This window comes from Oncorhynchus nerka, linkage group LG10, assembly GCF_034236695.1.
Source record: "Oncorhynchus nerka isolate Pitt River linkage group LG10, Oner_Uvic_2.0, whole genome shotgun sequence".
In the NCBI taxonomy this organism is placed as follows: Eukaryota; Metazoa; Chordata; class Actinopteri; order Salmoniformes; family Salmonidae; genus Oncorhynchus; species Oncorhynchus nerka.
In genome coordinates this window covers 2,204,357-2,229,279 of record NC_088405.1, presented here as the reverse complement: position 1 = coordinate 2,229,279, position 24,923 = coordinate 2,204,357, and the positions used below count along the sequence as shown (strand labels likewise).

Below are 24,923 nucleotides of genomic sequence, written 5' to 3'. Positions count from 1 at the left end.
TCCTCTCCTCCTCTCCCCTATTCTACCCCATATCCTCCTCTCCTCCTCTCCCTATTCTACCCCATATCCTTCTCTCCACCCTCCTCTCCTCCTCTCCCCTATTCTACCCCATATCCTCCTCTCCCCTATTCTACCCCATATCCTCCTCTCCCTATTCTACCCCATATCCTCCTCTCCACCCTCCTCTCCTCCTCTCCCTATTCTACCCCATATCTTTCTCTCCATCCTCCTCCTCTCCTCCTCTCCCTATTCTACCCCATATCCTTCTCTCCACCCTCTCCTCCCTCTCCCTATTCTACCCCATATCCTCCTCCTCCTCCTCTCCCTATTCTACCCCCATATCCTTCTCTCCACCCTCCTCTCTCCTCCTCTCCCCTATTCTACCCCATATCCTCCTCCTCCTCCTCCTCTCCTCTATTCTACCCCCATATCCTCCCTCTCCTCTTTCTCTCCATCCTCCTCCTCTCCTCTATTCTACCCCATATCATTCTCTCCTCTTTCTCTCCACCCTCCTCTCCTCCTCTCCCCTATTCTACCCCATATCCTTCTCTCCACCCTCCTCTCCTCCTCTCCCTATTCTACCCCATATCCTCCTCCTCCTCCTCTCCTCTATTCTACCCCATATCCTCCTCTCCACCCTCCTCTCCTCCTCTCCTCTATTCTACCCCATATCCTCCTCTCCACCCTCCTCTCCTCCTCTCCTCTATTCTACCCCATATCCTCCTCCTCCTCCTCCTCTCCTCTATTCTACCCTCATATCCTTCAATCATATCCTCTTCTCCCCTATTGTATCCCCATATCCTCCTCTCCTCCGCTTTCTCTCCATCCTCCTTTCTTCCTCTCCCCTATTCTACCCCCATGTCCTCCTATCCTCCTCTCTCTCCAATCTCCTCCTCTCTCTTATTCTACCCCCATATCCTCCTGTTCTGTTCAGCTCTGTTCTGTTCTGTTGTTCTGTTCAGCTCTGTTCTGTTCTGTTGTTCTGTTCAGCTCTGTTCTGTTCTGTTGTTCTGCTCAGCTGTGTTCTGCTATGTTCTGCTCAGCTGTGTTCTGCTATGTTCTGCTCAGCTGTGTTCTGCTCTGTTCTGCTCAGCTGTGTTCTGCTCTGTTCTGCTCAGCTCTGTTCTGCTCTGTTCTGCTCAGCTCTGTTCTGCTGTGTTCTGCTCAGCTGTGTTCTGCTCAGCTGTGTTCTGCTCAGCTCTGTTCTGCTCTGTTCTTCTCAGCTGTGTTCTGCTCTGTTCTGCTCAGCTGTGTTCTGCTCTGTTCTGCTCTGTTCTGCTCTGTTCTGCTCAGCTGTGTTCTGCTCAGCTGTGTTCTGCTCAGCTGTGTTCTGCTCTGTTCTTCTCAGCTCTGTTCTGCTCTGTTCTTCTCAGCTGTGTTCAGGGCTCCGGGCAGCCGAGCGGAAATGGAGGAAAACTCGCCTCCCTGCAGACCTGGCATCCTTTCACTCCCTCCTCTCTACATTTTCCTCCTCTGTCTCTGCTGCTAAAGCCACTTTCTACCACTCTAAATTCCAAGCATCTGCCTCTAACCCTAGGAAGCTCTTTGCCACATTCTCCTCCCTCTTGAATCCTCCTCCCCCTCCCCCCTCCTCCCTCTCTGCAGATGACTTCGTCAACCATTTTGAAAAGGTCGACGACATCCGATCCTCGTTTGCTAAGTCAAACGACACCGCTGGTTCTGCTCACACTGCCCTACCCTGTGCTCTGACCTCTTTCTCCCCTCTCTCTCCAGATGACATCTCACGTCTTGTGACGGCCGGCCGCCCAACAACCTGCCCGCTTGACCCTATCCCCTCCTCTCTTCTCCAGACCATCTCCGGTGACCTTCTCCCTTACCTCACCTCGCTCATCAACTCATCCCTGACCGCTGGCTACGTCCCTCCCGTCTTCAAGAGAGCGAGAGTTGCACCCCTTCTGAAAAAACCTACACTCGATCCCTTCGATGTCAACAACTACAGACCAGTATCCCTTCTTTCTTTTCTCTCCAAAACTCTTGAACGTGCCGTCCTTGGCCAGCTCTCCCGCTATCTCTCTCAGAATGACCTTCTTGATCCAAATCAGTCAGGTTTCAAGACTAGTCATTTCAACTGAGACTGCTCTTCTCTGTATCACGGAGGCGCTCCGCACTGCTAAAGCTAACTCTCTCTCCTCTGCTCTCATCCTTCTAGACCTATCGGCTGCCTTCGATACTGTGAACCATCAGATCCTCCTCTCCACCCTCTCCGAGTTGGGCATCTCCGGCGCGGCCCACGCTTGATTGCGTCCTACCTGACAGGTCGCTCCTACCAGGTGGCGTGGCGAGAATCCGTCTCCTCACCACGTGCTCTCACCACTGGTGTCCCCCAGGGCTCTGTTCTAGGCCCTCTCCTATTCTCGCTATACACCAAGTCACTTGGCTCTGTCATAACCTCACATGGTCTCTCCTATCATTGCTATGCAGACGACACACAATTAATCTTCTCCTTTCCCCCTTCTGACGACCAGGTGGCGAATCGCATCTCTGCATGTCTGGCAGACATATCAGTGTGGATGACGGATCATCACCTCAAGCTGAACCTCGGCAAGACGGAGCTGCTCTTCCTCCCGGGAAGGACTGCCCGTTCCATGATCTCGCCATCACGGTTGACAACTCCATTGTGTCCTCGTCCCAGAGCGCTAAGAACCTTGGCGTGATCCTGGACAACACCCTGTCGTTCTCAAATAACATCAAGGCGGTGGCCCGTTCCTGTAGGTTCATGCTCTACAACATCCGCAGAGTACGACCCTGCCTCACACAGGAAGCGGCGCAGGTCCTAATCCAGGCACTTGTCATCTCCCGTCTGGATTACTGCAACTCGCTGTTGGCTGGGCTCCCTGCCTGTGCCATTAAACCCCTACAACTCATCCAGAACGCCGCAGCCCGTCTGGTGTTCAACCTTCCCAAGTTCTCTCACGTCACCCCGCTCCTCCGCTCTCTCCACTGGCTTCCAGTTGAAGCTCGCATCCGCTACAAGACCATGGTGCTTGCCTACGGAGCTGTGAGGGGAACGGCACCTCACTACCTCCAGGCTCTGATCAGGCCCTACACCCAAACAAGGGCACTGCGTTCATCCACCTCTGGCCTGCTCGCCTCCCTACCACTGAGGAAGTACAGTTCCCGCTCAGCCCAGTCAAAACTGTTCGCTGCTCTGGCCCCCCAATGGTGGAACAAACTCCCTCACGACGCCAGGACAGCGGAGTCAATCACCACCTTCCGGAGACACCTGAAACCCCACCTCTTTAAGGAATACCTAGGATAGGATAAAGTAATCCTTCTCCCCTCCCCCCTTAAAAGACCTAGATGCACTATTGTAAAGTGGCTGTTCCACTGGATGTCATAAGGTGAAAGCACCAATTTGTAAGTCGCTCTGGATAAGAGCGTCTGCTAAATGACTTAAATGTAAATGTAAATGTAAATGTTCAGCTCTGTTCTGCTCTGTTCTGCTCTGCTCTGTTCTGCTGTGTTCTGCTCTGCTGTGTTCTGCTCTGCTGTGTTCTGCTCTGCTGTGTTCTGCTCTGCTCTGTTCTGCTCTGTTCTGCTGTGTTCTGCTGTGTTCTGCTCTGCTGTGTTCTGCTCTGATCTGCTCTGCTGTGTTCTGCTCTGATCTGCTGTGTTCTGCTCTGATCTGCTGTGTTCTGCTCTGCTGTGTTCTGCTCTGCTGTGTTCTGCTGTGTTCTGCTCTGCTGTGTTCTGCTCTGCTGTGTTCTGCTCTGCTGTGTTCTGCTCTGTTCTGTTCTGCTCTGCTGTGTTCTGCTCTGCTGTGTTCTGCTCTGCTGTGTTCTGCTCTGCTGTGTTCTGCTCTGCTGTGTTCTGCTCTGTTCTGCTGTGCTGCCACATGTTAGCATCGTTGTTCCTGGACTCAATGCAGGGCTGATACCATGTTGACACAGCAGCACCTGACCCTGGTGGCCTGACAGACAGACTGACAGCATCTAGTGAGAAAACAGAGGTGTTGGCTCCAGAAAGATAGAGGCAGTAAAAGGAGGCTTCTACGTACTCTGTTTGAAGCCCAGGTAGGGGATCCGCTCTATGGGCGTCCTCCTCTCCTTCATGTATTTATACAGAGCTACTAGGAAGGCCTGTCCATCAGGAGGACACTCCTCACCTCCTCCTCCTTTAGGGGAGACCCTCTTACAGCAGCTGCTGCCTCTACTGATTCCTTTAGGCCACCTGGACAGCACTGCCTTGAACTCAGGCTTCACCTGAAGACACAGAGGATAGAGAAGGACATGAGAACAGAGAAGGACATGAGGGCAGAGATGGACATGAGGGCAGAGATGGACATGAGGGCAGAGATGGACATGAGGGCAGAGATGGACATGAGGGCAGAGAAGAACATGAGGGCAGAGAAGAACATGAGGGCAGAGATGGGCATGAGGGCAGAGATGGGCATGAGGGCAGAGATGGGCATGAGGGCAGAGATGGGCATGAGGGCAGAGATGGGCATGAGGGCAGAGATGGGCATGAGGGCAGAGATGGGCATGAGGGCAGAGATGGGCACGAGGGCAGAGATGGGGGCAGAGATGGACACGAGGGCAGAGATGGACACGAGGGCAGAGATGGACATGAGGGCAGAGATGGGGGCAGAGATGGACATTAGAGCAACGGACATCAGTGCCCGACCTCACTAACGCTCTGAATGGAAGACAGTCCCCTCAGCAATGTTCCAACATCTAGCGGAAAGAGTGGAGGCTGTTATAGCAACAAAACAATTTAAACCTGCAAATTTAGTTAACCTCTAATGACTCCCCATCCCGCATGAGGGAGCGTAATCATCGCCTGACACTAATTAGCATAACGCAACGGACATAAATATTCCTAGAAAATATTCCTATTCATGAAAATCACAAATGAAATATATTGAGACACAGCTTAGCCTTTTGTTTATCACCCTGTCATCTCAGATTTTCAAAATATGCTTTACAGCCAAAGCTAGACAATCATTTGTGTAAGTTTATCGATAGCCTAGCATAGCATTTTGTCCAGCTAGCAGCAGGTAACTTGGTCACGGAAATCAGAAAAGCAATCAAATTAAATCGTTTACCTTTGATGAGCTTCGGATGTTTTCACTCACGAGACTCCCAGTTAGATAGCAAATGTTCCTTTTTTTTCCCAAAATATTATTTTTGTTGGCGAAATAGCGAAACGCCAAACTTTTTTCCACATTAGCTCCATAATATCTACAGAAACATGGCAAACGTTGTTTATAATCAATCCTCAAGGTGTTTTTCAAATATCTATTCGATAATATATCAACAGGGACAATTAGTTTTTCAGTAGGACCGATTGGAGTAATGGCTACCTCTGTATTTTACGCGAGAATCTCTCTAGGAGCATCAGGTGACCACTTGCGCAATGTAGCCGCTTACGGGTATTCTTCAACATAAATGCGTAACACTACATCACAATGCTGTAGACACATTCGGGAATACGGAGAAAGAGTAATCTGGTTGATAGCCCATTCACTGCTCAATAGGGATGCATAGGAACTCAGCGCTTTCAAAACATGAGGCACTTCCGGGTTGGATTTTTCTCAGGCTTTCGCCTGCAACATCAGTTCTGTTATACTCACAGACAATATTTTTACAGTTTTGGAAACTTTAGAGTGTTTTCTATCCTAAGTTGTCAATTATATGCATATTCTAGCATCTTGTCCTGACAAAATATCCCGTTTACTACGGGAACGTTTTTTTCCCAAAAATGAAAATACTGCCCCCTAGTCACAACAGGTTTTTATCAAGGTGTCCAAAGAAGGGCCAGATGTATACAGAATGGTGTCGTCTGCGTAGAGGTGGATCAGAGAATCACCCGCAGCAAGAGCGACATCATTGATGTATACAGAGAAAAGAGTCGGCCCGAGAATTGAACCCTGTGGCACCGGACAACAGGTCCTCCGATTTGACATACTGAACTCTATCTGAGAAGTAGTTGGTAAACCAGGCGAGGCAGTCATTTGAGAAACCAAAATATCTGAGAGCAAACAGTAGAAGTATCTACGGCAACTTTGGGTCTGGGCCAAGAGGAGAGAGATAGTCTGGAGACCAGCCTCTGTGGAGTAGAGAGGAGGGAGAGAGAGGCCCTCTGAAAAGGATAATGCTATCGCGAACTAATACTATACCTGGAGCCCCAATAGAGGCTAAATCTATCGCTAACGCTAATGCTATTGCTTATACTATCGCTATTGATAAAGCTATCACTAGCGCTAATGCTATCGCTGTTGTTATTGCTATGGTTTACGATATTACTATCATTATCGGTATCAGTATTCTACCCTACCAAGCAAAAAGGCAGTAACTGCTCATTTGGTCGAAAATGAGTTCATATCTTTTTTTGCTACATTAAATACATGCTTAATCATGTGGACAAGTATCCTGCCTCTTTTGTCTTGTGTTCAGGAGAAAATGGAGGTCATGTTAGCAGTAACTGCATAGAGCTACTGTGAAACCAAGGTAAATAAAAGCCATTTTTCTCAGTTCCACGCTATGAGCAATTGCCTTTTTGCTTGGGAGCTGAATGGGAGTGAAGGACAATATGTGAAGCTCCTCCGGTACACTGTTTATGAGCAGGGGTGAAGGAGGTGAAGTGAAGGCCAGCCGGCTGATAGTTTAGTTCATTTTATGAATGTGGAACTGTATCTGTGAGCCGGCTGAATGTGGAACTGTATCTGTGAGCCGGCTGAATGTGGAACTGTATCTGTGAGCCGGCTGAATGTGGAACTGTATCTGTGAGCCGGCTGAATGTGGAACTGTATCTGTGAGCCGGCTGAATGTGGAACTGTATCTGTGAGCCGGCTGAATGTGGAACTGTATCTGTGAGCCGGCTGAATGTGGAACTGTATCTGTGAGCCGGCTGAATGTGGAACTGTATCTGTGAGCCGGCTGAATGTGGAACTGTATCTGTGAGCCGGCTGAATGTGGAACTGTATCTGTGAGCCGGCTGAATGTGGAACTGTATCTGTGAGCCGGCTGAATGTGGAACTGTATCTGTGAGCCGGCTGAATGTGGAACTGTATCTGTGAGAGGGCTGAATGTCAAGGTGTGTGTCGGTGTGAACATATCATTTTAAACCTATGTAGTTCAGTCCCAGAGTCAGTATATACCAATGGTCTGTATTATGTCATGTTCTATGTAGTTCAGTCCCAGAGTTAGTGTCTACCAATGGTCTGTATTATGTCATGTTCTACGTAGTTCAGTCCCAGAGTTAGTGTCTACCAATGGTCTGTATTATGTCATGTTCTATGTAGTTCAGTCCCAGAGTTAGTGTCTACCAATGGTCTGTATTATGTCATGTTCTATGTAGTTCAGTCCCAGAGTTAGTGTCTACCAATGGTCTGTATTATGTCATGTTCTATGTAGTTCAGTCCCAGAGTTAGTGTCTACCAATGGTCTGTATTATGTCATGTTCTATGTAGTTCAGTCCCAGAGTTAGTCTACCAATGGTCTGTATTATGTCATGTTCTATGTAGTTCAGTCCCAGAGTTAGTGTCTACCAATGGTCTATATTATGTCATGTTCTATGTAGTTCAGTCCCGGAGTTAGTGTCTACCAATGGTCTGTATTATGTCATGTTCTATGTAGTTCAGTCCCAGAGTTAGTGTCTACCAATGGTCTGTATTATGTCATGTTCTATGTAGTTCAGTCCCAGAGTTAGTGTCTACCAATGGTCTGTATTATGTCATGTTCTATGTAGTTCAGTCCCAGAGTTAGTGTCTACCAATGGTCTGTATTATGTCATGTTCTATGTTTTGTGTGGACCCCAGGAAGAGTAGCTGCTGCGTTAGTAGTCTTGGGGATCCTAATCAATTACTAAATAGTAATGAATGCAATACCTGTGGGCCCAGAGGAGAGATCAGTGCTAATGCTATTGCTATCAGATGCTGTACCTGTGGGCCCAGAGGAGAGACCAGTGCTAATGCTATTGCTATCAGATGCTGTACCTGGGGGCCCAGAGGAGAGACCAGTGCTAATGCTATTGCTATCAGATGCTGTACCTGGGGGCCCAGAGGAGAGACCAGTGCTAATGCTATTGCTATCAGATGCTGTACCTGGGGGCCCAGAGGAGAGACCAGTGCTAATGCTATTGCTATCCGATGTTGTACCTTGGCAGGGGCCTTGCCCTCTGTGTTGCACGTCTCCTTGCCTGCTGGTGTATTCTGGGAGTCGCAGCGTTGCGAGACGGACAGCTTCTTTTTCCGAGGCCGGCCCTTCAGGTTGGGAGCTAGAGGAGAGAGAGAGAAACACTGTTGTCAACAGAGTGGAGTCACAATGGAGTGAGAGACACAGAGACACTGTGGAGTCAGAGACAATATGGAGTCAGAGACAATATGGAGTCAGAGACAATATGGAGTCAGAGACCATATAGAGTCAGAGACAAAGAGACACTGTGGAGTCAGAGACACAGAGGAGTCAGAGACAATATAGAGTCAGAGACACAGAGGAGTCAGAAATGCAGAGACAAAGAGGCACAGAGGAGTCAGAGACACAGAGGAGTCAGAGACACAGAGGAGTCAGAGACACAGAGGAGTCAGAGACACAGAGAAACACTGAGGAGACAGGGGGACAGAAACACACTGAGGAGACAGAAACACACTGAGGAGACAGGGGGACAGAAACACACTGGGGAGACAGAAACACACTGGGGAGACAGAAACACACTGAGGAGGCAGGGGGACAGAAACACACTGAGGAGACAGAAACACACTGAGGAGTGTGGACCTGATATCATGTCAACCCTCCCAGCTGCACCACAATACAGCAGATCTCTCTCTCTCTCTCTCTCTCTCTCTCTCTCTCTCTCTCTCTCTCTCTCTCTCTCTCTCTCTCTCATATATATATATTCATATATATTCATATATATATATATATATATATAACCATTCTGTGTCCCCCCTACCCTAAGATTCATAATTTTTATAGAGAACTTTCACACCTCCTGGGAACAGAAGTTGCTCTACAGGAATGACGGAGTCCAACCAAATCATCTTGGCTCCTGGACTCTGTCCACACATTTCAAGACTGCGTTGAGCAGATAATATTCACATTTTTGGTGACTATAATATTGACATGGAAAAGTCCACAGACCCACTCCAAAAGGCTTTTGGAGCCAACATCTCTCCAGACCTACTCACTGCCACGGTCATACTCTGGACCTAGTTTTGTCCTGTGGAATAAATATTGTGGATCTTATTAATGTTTTTCCTCATAATCGTGGAGGAATCGATCGGACCACCATTTACAGGAAACTGGAAGTCTTCCGACTAGCTTGGAAAGACAGTACCGTGCCGTACCGAAGAGCCCTCACTGCTTGCTCCACCAAACTGGAAGTGTTCCGACTAGCTTGGAAAGACAGTACCATCCAGTATCGAAGAGCCCTCACTGCTGCTCCACCAAACTGGAAGTCTTCTGACTAGCTTGGAAAGACAGTACCGTGCAGTATTGAAGAGTCCTCACTGCTGCTCCACCAAACTGGAAGTCTTCTGACTAGCTTGGAAAGACAGTACCGTGCCGTATCGAAGAGCCCTTACTGCTGCTCCATCATCCTATTCATCCAACTTATTTCAGGAGAATAAGAACAATCCAAAATGTATTTTTGATACTGTCACAAAGCTAACTAAAAAGCAGCGGATGCATTAAGGTTGCATTAAGGAGAAGTTTATCTATATTTCCATGCATAACACTTGTATCTTTTATCAATGTTTATGATGAGTATTTCTGGTATTTGATGTGGCTCTCTGCACTTTCACCGGATGTTTGTTTGAGACAATGCATTTCGGATCATAACACATCAGTTTCTGTTTTTGGACATAAAGATTAACTTTATCAAACAAAATACACATTTACTGTGTAACATGAAGCCCTGTGAGTGCCATCTGATGAAGATCATCAAAGGTTAGTGATTCATTTAATCGCTATTTCTGATTTTTGTGAGCTCTCTCCTTGGCTGGAAAATGGCTGTATGGTTTTCTGTGACTAGGTGCTGACCTAACATAATCGTTTGGTGTGCTTTCGCCGTAAAGCCTATTTGAAATCGGACACTGTGGCTGGATTTTGTCACGTTCTGACCATAGTTCTTTTGTGTTTTTCTTGTTTTAGTGTTGGTCAGGACGTGAGCTGGGTGGGCATTCTATGTTGTGTGTCTAGTTTTTCCGTTTCTATGTATGGCCTGTTATGGTTCTCAATCAAAGGCAGGTGTTAGTCATTGCCTCTGATTGGGAACCATATTTAGGTAGCTTGTTTTGTGTTGGGGTTGGTGGGTGGTTGTCTTCTGTCTTTGTGTCATTGCACCAGATAGGACTGTTTCGGTTTTCACATGTATTGTTTTGTATTTTGCAGTGTTCTCGTTGATCGTCTATATTAACCTCTTGGTGTTAGGGGGCAGTATTTTCTTTTTTGGAGAAAAAAAATGTTCCCGTTTTAAATGGGATATTTTGTCAGGAAAAGATGCTAGAATATGCATATAATTGACGGCTTTGGATAGAAAACACTCTAACGTTTCCAAAACTGTAAAGATATTGTCTGTGAGTATAACAGAACTGATGTTGCAGGCGAAAGCCTGAGAAAAATCCAATCCGGAAGTGCCCCAGGTTTTGAAAGCGCTGCGTTCCAATGACTCCCTATATGGCTGTGAATGTACCATCAACGAGCTTATGCTTTCTACGTATTCCCCAAGGTGTCTACAACATTGTGACGTAGTTTTACGCATTTCTGTTAAAGAATAGCCGTATGGGGGCACATTGCGTAAGTGGTCACATGGTGGCTCCGAGAGAGATTCTCGCGTAAAGTGCAGAGGTAGCCATTACTACAATCGGTCCTAGAGAAAAAGGAATTGTCCCGACGGATATATTATCGAATAGATAATAGAAAAACACCTTGAGGATGGATTATAAACAACGTTTGCCATGTATCTGTCGATATTATGGAGCTAATTTGGAATATTTTTCACCGTTGTGGTGACCGCAAGTTCCGGGTGATTTCTCAGCCAAACGTGAAGAACAAACGGAGCTATTTCGCCTACAAAAATAATCTTTTGGGGAAAAAATTAACTTTGGCTGTCTACCTGGGAGTCTCGTGAGTGAAAACATCCGAAGTTAATCAAAAGGTAAACGATTTCATTTGATTGCTTTTCTGATTTCCGTGACAAGTTTGCCTGCTGCTAGCAAGGCATAATGCTATGCTAGGCTATGATAAATTTACACAAATGCTTGTCTAACCTTGGCTGTAAAGCATATTTTGAAAATCTGAGATGACAGGGTGATTAACAAAAGGCTAAGCTGTGTTCCAATATATTTCACTTGTGATTTTCATGAATATGAATATTTTCTAGGAAGATTTATGTCCGTTGCGTTATGCTAATTAGTGTCAGATGATAACGGTCCCGTTCACAGGCTGGGAGTCACTACAAGTTGAAGATGTTGAACACTAACCACGCTGCATTTTGGTCCTCCTCTCCTTCAGCGGAAGAAAACCGTTACAGATTTACGAGAAGTTTATCTTTAAAATGCTTGTATGTTTGAGGAATTTTAATTATGGGATTTCTGTTGTTTTTTGAATTTGGCACCCTGCAATTTCACAGGCTGTTGGCGAGGTGGGACGCTACCGCCCCACATATCCCAGAGAAGCTAAGCTAAGGACCCTGGGACTAGGACGTCAGACACCTGATGTGGTGCCAGGACAACAACCTCTCACACAACATAGGAGATGATCATGGACTACAGGAAACAAACACCCCCCCCATTCACATCGACGGCCAAACACCCCCATTCACATCGACGGCCAAACACCCCCCCCCCATTCACATCGACAGGGCCGAGAGTTTCAAGTTCACCAACAAACTATCATGGTCCAAACACACAAAGAAAGTCATGAAGAGGGCACAACAAAGATTTGGGTCCTCTGATCCTCAAAACGTTCTACAGCTGAACCATCGAGAGCATCCTGACTGGTTGCATCACTGCATGGAAAGGCAATTCGTCGGCATCTGACCAAAAGGTGCTACAGAGGGTAGTGCGTACAGCCCAGTACATCACCGCGGCCAAGCTTCTTGCCATCCAGGACCTATATACTAGACGGTGTCCGGTCACCCAAGTCACAGACTGTTCTCTCTGCTATCATATGGCAAGTTGTACCTGAGCGCCAAGTCTAGGTCCAAAAGGCTTCTTAACAGCTTCTACCCCAAGCCATTAGACTGATGAACAGCTTCTACCTCCAAGCCATTAGACTGATGAACAGCTTCTACCCCCAAGCCATATGAGTGATGAACAGGTTCTACCTCCAAGCCATCAGACTGCTGAACAGCTTCTACCCCCAAGCCAATAGACTGATGAACAGCTTCTACCTCCAAGCCAATAGACTGATGAACAGGTTCTACCCCCAAGCCATCAGACTGATGAACAGCTTCTACCCCCAAGCCAATAGACTGATGAACAGCTTCTACCTCCAAGCCATCAGACTGCTGAACAGCTTCTACCCCCAAGCCATCAGACTGCTGAACAGCTTCTACCCCCAAGCCAATAGACTGCTGAACAGCTTCTACCCCCAAGCCATCAGACTGATGAACAGCTTCTACCCCCAAGCCATTAGACTGCTGAACAGCTTCTACCCCCAAGCCATTAGACTGCTGAACAGCTTCTACCCCCAAGCCAGACTGCTGAACAGCTTCTACCCCTGAACACTGAATCGGTACCGGTACCCTCTGTAAAATGCCTCGTTATTGTTATTTTCTTTACTTTAGCTTACTTTGTAAAAACTTCTTAACTCTATTTTCTTAAAACTGTATTGTTGGTTAGTCAGCATTTCACAGTAAGGTTGTTGTATTCAGCACAAGTGACAAATAATATTTGATTTGATTTATCAACAATAATCAGATAATCCCTACCATTGTGTTGCTGAGTTGTCGTACTGCTGCTACATTGTCCCAGGGGTGTTGTCAGTCATAATGTACTGTAATTAACCTAATATGTGTACCTCTAGCTCCCCTGAATGCGTCTGTCAATCCTACAGCTGTTGAATGCAGTAATTATGCAACAATGAACAAGAGTTCAGTATTTATGCTGCAGTAGTTTGTGTCGGGGGGCTAGGGTCAGTTTGTTATATCTGGAGTACTTCTCCTGTCCTATCTGGTGTCCTGTGTGAATTGAAGTATGCTCTCTCTAATTCTCTCTTTCTTTCTCTCTCTCGGAGGACCTGAGCCCTAGGACCATGCCTCAGGACTACCGGGCATGATGACTCCTTGCTGTCCCCAGTCCACCTGGCCGTGCTGCTGCTCCAGTTTCAACTGTTCTGTCTGTGATAAATGCTGGTCATTTATGAACATTTGAACATCTTTGGCCATGTTGTTATAATCTCCACCCGGCACAGCCAGAAGAGGACTGGTCACCCCACATAGCCTGGTTCCTCTCTAGGTTTCTTCCTAGGTTTTGGCCTTTCTAGGGAGTTTTTCCTAGCCACCGTGCTTCTACACCTGCATTGCTTGCTGTTTGGGGTTTTAGGCTGGGTTTCTGTACAGCACTTTGAGATATCAACTGATGTACGAAGGGCTATATAAATACATGTGATTTGATTTGAGTTAGACTGTTAGCACTGAAGAGGTTTGCCCTAGTAGGAAGTCCACTGTGTGAAGGCTCACCCTGCACTACCAGCTCCAATATAAATACCCCAGTCATGTCTACCTCTGATAAGCCTCCCAGTAAAGCAATAAAAACAATCAAGAAATCCCAGAAAAGTGTTAAAAATAGCACATATTCACATATGTAGCCTAAGAAACAAGGTTCATGAAATAGATAACTTTCTGACTGTCTCTGAGACTCACTTAAATAGTACCTTTGAGACAGTAGTAGCAATAAATGGTTTCAGCAATTTCAGAGGAGACAGGAATGCCAATGGTGGAGGTGTTTATGTTTAGAGTCATATTCCTGTAAAGCTTAGAGAGGATCTCATGTCAAATACTGTTGAAGCAAAATGTTTCCCCTGCCTCACCTAGTGTATACTATATTCTATCTGTATAGACTATGTGTATACTATATTCTATCTGTATGTGTCTATAGACTATGTGTATACTATATTCTATCTGTATAGACTATGTGTATACTATATTCTATCTGTATGTGTCTATGGACTATGTGTATACTATATTCTATGTGTCTATAGACTATGTGTATACTATATTCTATGTGTCTATAGACTGTGTATACTATATTCTATCTGTATGTGTCTATAGACTATGTGTATACTATATTCTATCTGTATGGACTATGTGTATACTATATTCTATCTGTATGTGTCTATGGACTATGTGTATACTATATTCTATGTGTCTATAGACTATGTGTATACTATATTCTATGTGTCTATAGACTATGTGTATACTATATTCTATGTGTCTATGGACTATGTGTATACTATATTCTATGTGTCTATAGACTATGTGTATACTATATTCTATGTGTCTATGGACTATGTGTATACTATATTCTATCTGTATGTGTCTATGGACTATGTGTATACTATATTCTATCTGTATATGTCTATGGACTATGTGTATACTATATTCTATGTGTCTATGGACTATGTGTATACTATATTCTATGTGTCTATAGACTATGTGTCTATAGACTATGTGTATACTATATTCTATGTGTCTATGGACTATGTGTATACTATATTCTATGTGTCTATGGACTATGTGTATACTATAATCTATGTGTCTATGGACTATGTGTATACTATATTCTATCTGTATATGTCTATGGACTATGTGTATACTATATTCTATGTGTCTATGGACTATGTGTATACTATATTCTATGTGTCTATGGACTATGTGTATACTATATTCTATATGTCTATGGACTATGTGTATACTATATTCTATGTGTATACTATATTCTATGTGTCTATAGACTATGTGTATACTATATTCTATGTGTCTATAGACTATGTGTATACTATATTCTATCTGTATGTGTCTATGGACTATGTGTATACTATATTCTATGTGTCTATAGACTATGTGTCTATGGACTATGTGTATACTATATTCTATGTGTCTATAGTCTATGTGTCTATGGACTATGTGTATACTATATTCTATGTGTCTATAGACTATGTGTATACTATATTCTATCTGTATGTGTCTATGGACTATGTGTATACTATATTCTATGTGTCTATGGACTATGTGTATACTATATTCTATCTGTATGTGTCTATAGACTATGTGTATACTATATTCTATATGTCTATAGACTATGTGTATACTATATTCTATGTGTCTATAGACTATGTGTATACTATATTCTATCTGTATGTGTCTATGGACTATGTGTATACTATATTCTATCTGTATGTGTCTATAGACCATGTGTATACTATATTCTATGTGTCTATAGACTATGTGTATACTATATTCTATATGTCTATAGACTATGTGTATACTATATTCTATGTGTCTATAGACCATGTGTATACTATATTCTATGTGTCTATAGACTATGTGTATACTATATTCTATGTGTCTATAGACTATGTGTATACTATATTCTATCTGTATGTGTCTATAGACTATGTGTATACTATATTCTATGTGTCTATAGACTATGTGTATACTATATTCTATCTCTATGTGTCTATAGACTATGTGTATACTATATTCTATGTGTCTATAGACTATGTGTATACTATATTCTATGTGTCTATAGACTATGTGTATACTATATTCTATATGTCTATAGACTATGTGTATACTATATTCTATGTGTCTATAGACCATGTGTATACTATATTCTATGTGTCTATAGACTATGTGTATACTATATTCTATGTGTCTATAGACTATGTGTATACTATATTCTATCTGTATGTGTCTATGGACTATGTGTATACTATATTCTATGTGTCTATGGACTATGTGTATACTATATTCTATGTGTATACTATATTCTATGTCTCTATAGACTATGTGTATACTATATTCTATGTGTATACTATATTCTATGTGTCTATAGACTATGTGTATACTATATTCTATGTGTATGTGTCTATAGACTATGTGTATACTATATTCTATGTGTCTATGGACTATGTGTATACTATATTCTATGTGTATGTGTATACTATATTCTATCTCTATGTGTCTATAGACTATGTGTATACTATATTCTATGTGTCTATAGACTATGTGTATACTATATTCTATGTGTATACTATATTCTATGTGTATGTGTATACTATATTCTATCTGTATGTGTCTATGGACTATGTGTATACTATATTCTATGTGTCTATGGACTATGTGTATACTATATTCTATGTGTATGTGTCTATAGACTATGTGTATACTATATTCTATCTGTATGTGTCTATAGACTATGTGTATACTATATTCTATCCGTATGTGTCTATAGACTATGTGTATACTATATTCTATGTGTCTATGGACTATGTGTATACTATATTCTATGTGTATGTGTCTATAGACTATGTGTATACTATATTCTATCTGTATGTGTCTATGGACTATGTGTATACTATATTCTATGTGTCTATGGACTATGTGTATACTATATTCTATGTGTATGTGTCTATAGACTATGTGTATACTATATTCTATCTGTATGTGTCTATAGACTATGTGTATACTATATTCTATCTGTATGTGTCTATAGACTATGTGTATACTATATTCTATCCGTATGTGTCTATAGACTATGTGTATACTATATTCTATGTGTCTATGGACTATGTGTATACGGACTATGTGTATACTATATTCTATGTGTCTATGGACTATGTGTATACTATATTCTATGTGTCTATAGACTATGTGTATACTATATTCTATGTGTCTATAGACTATGTGTATACTATATTCTATGTGTCTATGGACTATGTGTATACGGACTATGTGTATACTATATTCTATGTGTCTATGGACTATGTGTATACTATATTCTATGTGTCTATAGACCATGTGTATACTATATTCTATGTGTCTATAGACCATGTGTATACTATATTCTATGTGTCTATAGACTATGTGTATACTATATTCTATGTGTCTATAGACTATGTGTATACTATATTCTATGTGTATGTGTCTATAGACTATGTGTATACTATATTCTATGTGTCTATGGACTATGTGTATACTATATTCTATGTGTCTATAGACTATGTGTATACTATATTCTATATGTCTATGGACTATGTGTATACTATATTCTATCTCTATGTGTCTATAGACTATGTGTATACTATATTCTATGTGTCTATAGACTATGTGTATACTATATTCTATGTGTCTATAGACTATGTGTATACTATATTTTATGTGTATGTGTCTATAGACTATGTGTATACTATATTCTATCTGTATGTGTCTATAGACTATGTGTATACTATATTCTATCCGTATGTGTCTATAGACTATGTGTATACTATATTCTATGTGTCTATGGACTATGTGTATACTATATTCTATGTGTCTATAGACTATGTGTATACTATATTCTATGTGTCTATGGACTATGTGTATACTATATTCTATGTGTCTATAGACTATGTGTATACTATATTCTATCTGTATGTGTCTATGGACTATGTGTATACTATATTCTATGTGTCTATGTGTCTATAGACTATGTGTATACTATATTCTATCTGTATGTGTCTATAGACTATGTGTATACTATATTCTATCCGTATGTGTCTATAGACTATGTGTATACTATATTCTATGTGTCTATAGACTATGTGTATACTATATTCTATGTGTCTATAGACTATGTGTATACTATATTCTATGTGTCTATAGACTATGTGTATACTATATTCTATGTGTCTATGGACTATGTGTATACTATATTCTATGTGTCTATAGACTATGTGTATACTATATTCTATCTGTATGTGTCTATGGACTATGTGTATACTATATTCTATGTGTCTATAGACTATGTGTATACTATATTCTATGTGTCTATAGCCTATGTGTATACTATATTCTATGTGTATGTGTCTATAGACCATGTGTATACTATATTCTATGTGTCTATAGACTATGTGTATACTATATTCTATGTGTATGTGTCTATAGACTATGTGTATACTATATTCTATCTGTATGTGTCTATAGACTGTGTGTATACTATATTCTATATGTCTATGGACTATGTGTATACTATATTCGATGTGTCTATAGACTATGTGTATACTATATTCGATGTGTCTATAGACTATGTGTATACTATATTCTATGTGTCTATAGACTATGTGTATACTATATTCTATCTGTATGTGTCTATAGACTATGTGTATACTATATTTTATGTGTCTATAGACTATGTGTATACTATATTCTATGTGTCTATAGACTATGTGTATACTATATTCTATCTGTATGTGTCTATAGACTATGTGTATACTATATTCTATGTGTCTATAGACTATGTGTATACTATATTCTATGTGTCTATGGACTATGTGTATACTATATTCTATATGTCTATGGACTATGTGTATACTATATTCTATATGTCTATGGACTATGTGTATACTATATTCTATATGTCTATGGACTATGTGTATACTATATTCTATATGTCTATGTGTATACTATATTCTATATGTCTATGGACTATGTGTATACTATATTCTATGTGTCTATAGACTATGTGTATACTATATTCTATCTCTATGTGTCTATGGACTATGTGTATACTATATTCTATGTGTCTATAGACTATGTGTATACTATATTCTATCTGTATGTAGGGAAGATGGTGCCATTTGGGACACAAACCTTTCTAACGAACCTCCATTAAAGCCATTTTATTATCGTGGGGGCTGCCTGGAAACATCAGTGGCCCCCCTTGCTAGAGAGTGACAATCATTACGTGGGAACATGAATGCCAGGGGAATGATCTGGCATGTAGGTATTTGAGCTTGGCATTGTAATTTCAAAACATTGACCCTGCAGACATACTGGACGAAACCCCAAATTCTTGTTGTTTTTATATGAACAACCCTCCCTCCCTCCCCTCCTCCCCCTCCCCTCCCCTCCCCTCCCTCCCTCCCTCCCTCCCTCCCTCCCTCCCCTCCCTCCCTCCCTCACCACTCTGCTCTATGTCTCAAGGCTCTTCCTGGCCGGCAGCTCTCTCTGTAATAGTGTGGAACTTCACATCTGGATGGTGGTATGGGAGAGAGGCAGAAGCCAATATGTAATGCTAGGCCTCCCGGGAGTTTTTAGTACAGTAATGTAGAATGGTGTTGTTTGAACATTTGGATAATGGTATTTTACTAACATATAATTGGTATTTTGGGGGTTATTTTATTAGGATCCCCATTAGCTGTTGCAAAAGCAGCAGCTACTCTTCCTGGGGTCCACACAGAACACAGAACACAGAACACGAAACATGAAACATGAAACATGAAACATGAAACATAATACATCAATAGACAAGAACAGAAGTACATTAAACATTTTTAAAAAGGCACACATAGCCTACACAGCCTACACATCACTACATACACACACAGCCTACACATCACTACATACACACAAATTATCTGGGTCCAATAGGGGAGAGGCGTTGTGCCGTGAGGTGTTGCTTTATCTGTTTTTTGAAACCAGGTTTGCTGTTTATTTGAGCAATATGAGATGGAAGGAAGTTCCATGAAATAATGGCTTCATATAATACTGTACTCTTTCTTGAATTTGTTCTGGATTTGGGGACTGTGAAAAGACCTCTGGTGGGGTAAGTGTGTGTGTCAGAACTGTGTGTAAGTTGACTATGCAAACAATTTGGGATTTTAAACACAATGTTTCTTAATAAAATAAGAAGTGATGCAGTCAGTCTCCCCTCTACTCTGAGCCAAGAGAGACTGGCAGCAGTGTTAATATCAGCCCTCTGATTACAGTCAGTCTCCCCTCTACTCTGAGCCAAGAGAGACTGCAGCAGAATATCAGCCCTCTGATTACAGTCAGTCTCTCCTACTCTGAGCCAAGAGAGACTGGCAGCTGTTAATACAGCCCTCTGATTACAGTCAGTCTCCCCTCTCTGAGCCAAGAACAGACTGGCAGCAGTTTTAATAAGGCTCTGATTGAGCCAAGAGAGACTGGCAGCAGTGTTAATATCAGCCCTCTGATTACAGTCAGTCTCCCCTCTACTCTGAGCCAAGAGAGACTGGCAGCAGTGTTAATATCAGCCCTCTGATTACAGTCAGTCTCCCTCTACTCTGAGCCAAGAGAGACTGGCAGCAGTGTTAATATCAGCCCTCTGATTACAGTCAGTCTCTTTCCTCTACTCTGAGCCAAGAGAGACTGGCAGCAGTGTTAATATCAGCCCTCTGATTACAGTCAGTCTCCCTCTACTCTGAGCCAAGAGAGACTGGCAGCAGTGTTAATATCAGCCCTCTGATTACAGTCAGTCTCCCCTCTACTCTGAGCCAAGAGAGACTGGCAGCAGTGTTAATATCAGCCCTCTGATTACAGTCAGTCTCCCCTCTACTCTGAGCCAAGAGAGACTGGCAGCAGTGTTAATATCAGCCCTCTGAGCCTCTCTGAGCCAAGAGAGACTGGCAGCAGTGTTAATATCAGCCCTCTGATTACAGTCAGTCTCTCCTCTACTCTGAGCCAAGAGAGACTGGCAGCAGTGTTAATATCAGCCCTCTGATTACAGTCAGTCTCCCTCTACTCTGAGCCAAGAGAGACTGGCAGCAGTGTTAATATCAGCCCTCTGATTACAGTCAGTCTCCCCTCTACTCTGAGCCAAGAGAGACTGGCAGCAGTGTTAATATCAGCCCTCTGATTACAGTCAGTCTCCCCTCTACTCTGAGCCAAGAGAGACTGGCAGCAGTGTTAATATCAGCCCTCTGATTACAGTCAGTCTCCCCTCTACTCTGAGCCAAGAGAGACTGGCAGCAGTGTTAATATCAGCCCTCTGATTACAGTCAGTCTCCCCTCTACTCTGAGCCAAGAGAGACTGGCAGCAGTGTTAATATCAGCCCTCTGATTACAGTCAGTCTCCCCTCTACTCTGAGCCAAGAGAGACTGGCAGCAGTGTTAATATCAGCCCTCTGATTACAGTCAGTCTCCCCTCTACTCTGAGCCAAGAGAGACTGGCAGCAGTGTTAATATCAGCCCTCTGATTACAGTCAGTCTCCCTCTACTCTGAGCCAAGAGAGACTGGCAGCAGTGTTAATATCAGCCCTCTGATTACAGTCAGTCTCCCCTCTACTCTGAGCCAAGAGAGACTGGCAGCAGTGTTAATATCAGCCCTCTGATTACAGTCAGTCTCCCTCTACTCTGAGCCAAGAGAGACTGGCAGCAGTGTTAATATCAGCCCTCTGATTACAGTCAGTCTCCCCTCTACTCTGAGCCAAGAGAGACTGGCAGCAGTGTTAATATCAGCCCTCTGATTACAGTCAGTCTCCCCTCTACTCTGAGCCAAGAGAGACTGGCAGCAGTGTTAATATCAGCCCTCTGATTACAGTCAGTCTCCCCTCTACTCTGAGCCAAGAGAGACTGGCAGCAGTGTTAATATCAGCCCTCTGATTACAGTCAGTCTCCCCTCTACTCTGAGCCAAGAGAGACTGGCAGCAGTGTTAATATCAGCCCTCTGATTACAGTCAGTCTCCCCTCTACTCTGAGCCAAGAGAGACTGGCAGCAGTGTTAATATCAGCCCTCTGATTACAGTCAGTCTCCCCTCTACTCTGAGCCAAGAGAGACTGGCAGCAGTGTTAATATCAGCCCTCTGATTACAGTCAGTCTCCCTCTACTCTGAGCCAAGAGAGACTGGCAGCAGTGTTAATATCAGCCCTCTGATTACAGTCAGTCTCCCTCTACTCTGAGCCAAGAGAGACTGGCAGCAGTGTTAATATCAGCCCTCTGATTACAGTCAGTCTCCCCTCTACTCTGAGCCAAGAGAGACTGGCAGCAGTGTTAATATCAGCCCTCTGATTACAGTCAGTCTCCCCTCTCACTCTGAGCCAAGAGAGACTGGCAGCAGTGTTAATATCAGCCCTCTGATTACAGTCAGTCTCCCCTCTACTCTGAGCCAGAGAGACTGGCAGCAGTGTTAATATCAGCCCTCTGATTACAGTCAGTCTCCCTCTACTCTGAGCCAAGAGAGACTGGCAGCAGTGTTAATATCAGCCCTCTGATTACAGTCAGTCTCCCCTCTACTCTGAGCCAAGAGAGACTGGCAGCAGTGTTAATATCAGCCCTCTGATTACAGTCAGTCTCCCCTCTACTCTGAGCCAAGAGAGACTGGCAGCAGTGTTAATATCAGCCCTCTGATTACAGTCAGTCTCCCTCTACTCTGAGCCAAGAGAGACTGGCAGCAGTGTTAATATCAGCCTCTGATTACAGTCAGTCTCCCCTCTACTCTGAGCCAAGAGAGACTGGCAGCAGTGTTAATATCAGCCCTCTGATTACAGTCAGTCTCTGAGCCCTGGCAGCAGTGTTAATATCAGCCCTCTCTCAGTCTCCTCTAGCCAAGAGAGACTGGCAGCAGTGTTAATATCAGCCCTCTGATTACAGTCAGTCTCCCCTCTACTCTGAGCCAAGAGAGACTGGCAGCAGTGTTAATATCAGCCCTCTGATTACAGTCAGTCTCTGAGCCCTGGCAGCTCAGCCCTCTGATTACTGTCTCTCCTCTACTCTGAGCCAAGAGAGACTGGCAGCAGTGTTAATATCAGCCCTCTGATTACAGTCAGTCTCCCCTCTACTCTGAGCCAGACTGGCAGAGACTCAGGCAGCAGTGTTAATATCAGCCCTCTGATTACAGTCAGTCTCCCCTCTACTCTGAGCCAAGAGAGACTGGCAGCAGTGTTAATATCAGCCCTCTGATTACAGTCAGTCTCTCTCAACTCTCTGGCCAGCCCTCTCTACTCTGAGCCAAGAGAGACTGGCAGCAGTGTTAATATCAGCCCTCTGATTACAGTCAGTCTCCCTCTACTCTGAGCCAAGAGAGACTGGCAGCAGTGTTAATATCAGCCCTCTGATTACAGTCAGTCTCCCCTCTACTCTGAGCCAAGAGAGACTGGCAGCAGTGTTAATATCAGCCCTCTGATTACAGTCAGTCTCTCCTGAACTCTGAGCCAAGAGAGACTGGCCAGCCCTCTGATTACAGTCAGTCTCTCCTCTACTCTGAGCCAAGAGAGACTGGCAGCAGTGTTAATATCAGCCCTCTGATTACAGTCAGTCTCCCCTCAACTCTGAGCCAAGAGAGACTGGCAGCAGTATTAATATCAGCCCTCTGATTACAGTCAGTCTCCCCTCTACTCTGAGCCAAGAGAGACTGGCAGCAGTGTTAATATCAGCCCTCTGATTACAGTCAGTCTCCCCTCAACTCTGAGCCAAGAGAGACTGGCAGCAGTGTTAATATCAGCCCTCTGATTACAGTCAGTCTCCCCTCTACTCTGAGCCAAGAGAGACTGGCAGCAGTGTTAATATCAGCCCTCTGATTACAGTCAGTCTCCCCTCTACTCTGAGCCAAGAGAGACTGGCAGCAGTGTTAATATCAGCCCTCTGATTACAGTCAGTCTGAGCCCCTCTACTCTGAGCCAAGAGAGACTGGCAGCAGTGTTAATATCAGCCCTCTGATTACAGTCAGTCTCCCCTCTACTCTGAGCCAAGAGAGACTGGCAGCAGTGTTAATATCAGCCCTCTGATTACAGTCAGTCTCCCCTCTACTCTGAGCCAAGAGAGACTGGCAGCAGTGTTAATATCAGCCCTCTGATTACAGTCAGTCTCTCCTCAACTCTGAGCCAAGAGAGACTGGCAGCAGTGTTAATATCAGCCCTCTGATTACAGTCAGTCTCCCCTCTACTCTGAGCCAAGAGAGACTGGCAGCAGTGTTAATATCAGCCCTCTGATTACAGTCAGTCTCCCCTCTACTCTGAGCCAAGAGAGACTGGCAGCAGTGTTAATATCAGCCCTCTGATTACAGTCAGTCTCCCCTCTACTCTGAGCCAAGAGAGACTGGCAGCAGTGTTAATATCAGCCCTCTGATTACAGTCAGTCTCCCCTCTACTCTGAGCCAAGAGAGACTGGCAGCAGTGTTAATATCAGCCCTCTGATTACAGTCAGTCTCCCTCTACTCTGAGCCAGAGAGACTGGCAGCAGTGTTAATATCAGCCCTCTGATTACAGTCAGTCTCCCCTCTACTCTGAGCCAAGAGAGACTGGCAGCAGTGTTAATATCAGCCCTCTGATTACAGTCAGTCTCCCCTCTACTCTGAGCCAAGAGAGACTGGCAGCAGTGTTAATATCAGCCCTCTGATTACAGTCAGTCTCCCTCTACTCTGAGCCAAGAGAGACTGGCAGCAGTGTTAATATCAGCCCTCTGATTACAGTCAGTCTCCCCTCTACTCTGAGCCAAGAGAGACTGGCAGCAGTGTTAATATCAGCCCTCTGATTACAGTCAGTCTCCCCTCTACTCTGAGCCAAGAGAGACTGGCAGCAGTGTTAATATCAGCCCTCTGATTACAGTCAGTCTCTCCTCTACTCTGAGCCAAGAGAGACTGGCAGCAGTGTTAATATCAGCCCTCTGATTACAGTCAGTCTCCCTCTACTCTGAGCCAAGAGAGACTGGCAGCAGTGTTAATATCAGCCCTCTGATTACAGTCAGTCTCCCCTCTACTCTGAGCCAAGAGAGACTGGCAGCAGTGTTAATATCAGCCCTCTGATTACAGTCAGTCTCCCCTCTACTCTGAGCCAAGAGAGACTGGCAGCAGTGTTAATATCAGCCCTCTGATTACAGTCAGTCTCCCCTCAACTCTTAGCCAAGAGAGACTGGCAGCAGTGTTAATATCAGCCCTCTGATTACAGTCAGTCTCTCCTCAACTCTGAGCCAAGAGAGACTGGCCAGCCCTCTGATTACAGTCAGTCTCTCCTCAACTCTG

The 24,923-nt window shown here is 43.8% G+C and overlaps 1 protein-coding gene across 1 annotated transcript in view; it reads right to left on the bottom strand.

Moving 5' to 3' along the window:
• Positions 1-24,923, bottom strand: part of LOC135573598 (AT-rich interactive domain-containing protein 5B-like) — a 168,158-nt gene that overhangs the window by 40,160 nt on the left and 103,075 nt on the right. The window contains 2 exon segments of the mRNA XM_065022861.1: positions 4,019-4,223; positions 8,120-8,238. Coding sequence (XP_064878933.1) covers positions 4,019-4,223; positions 8,120-8,238 — 324 coding nt within the window.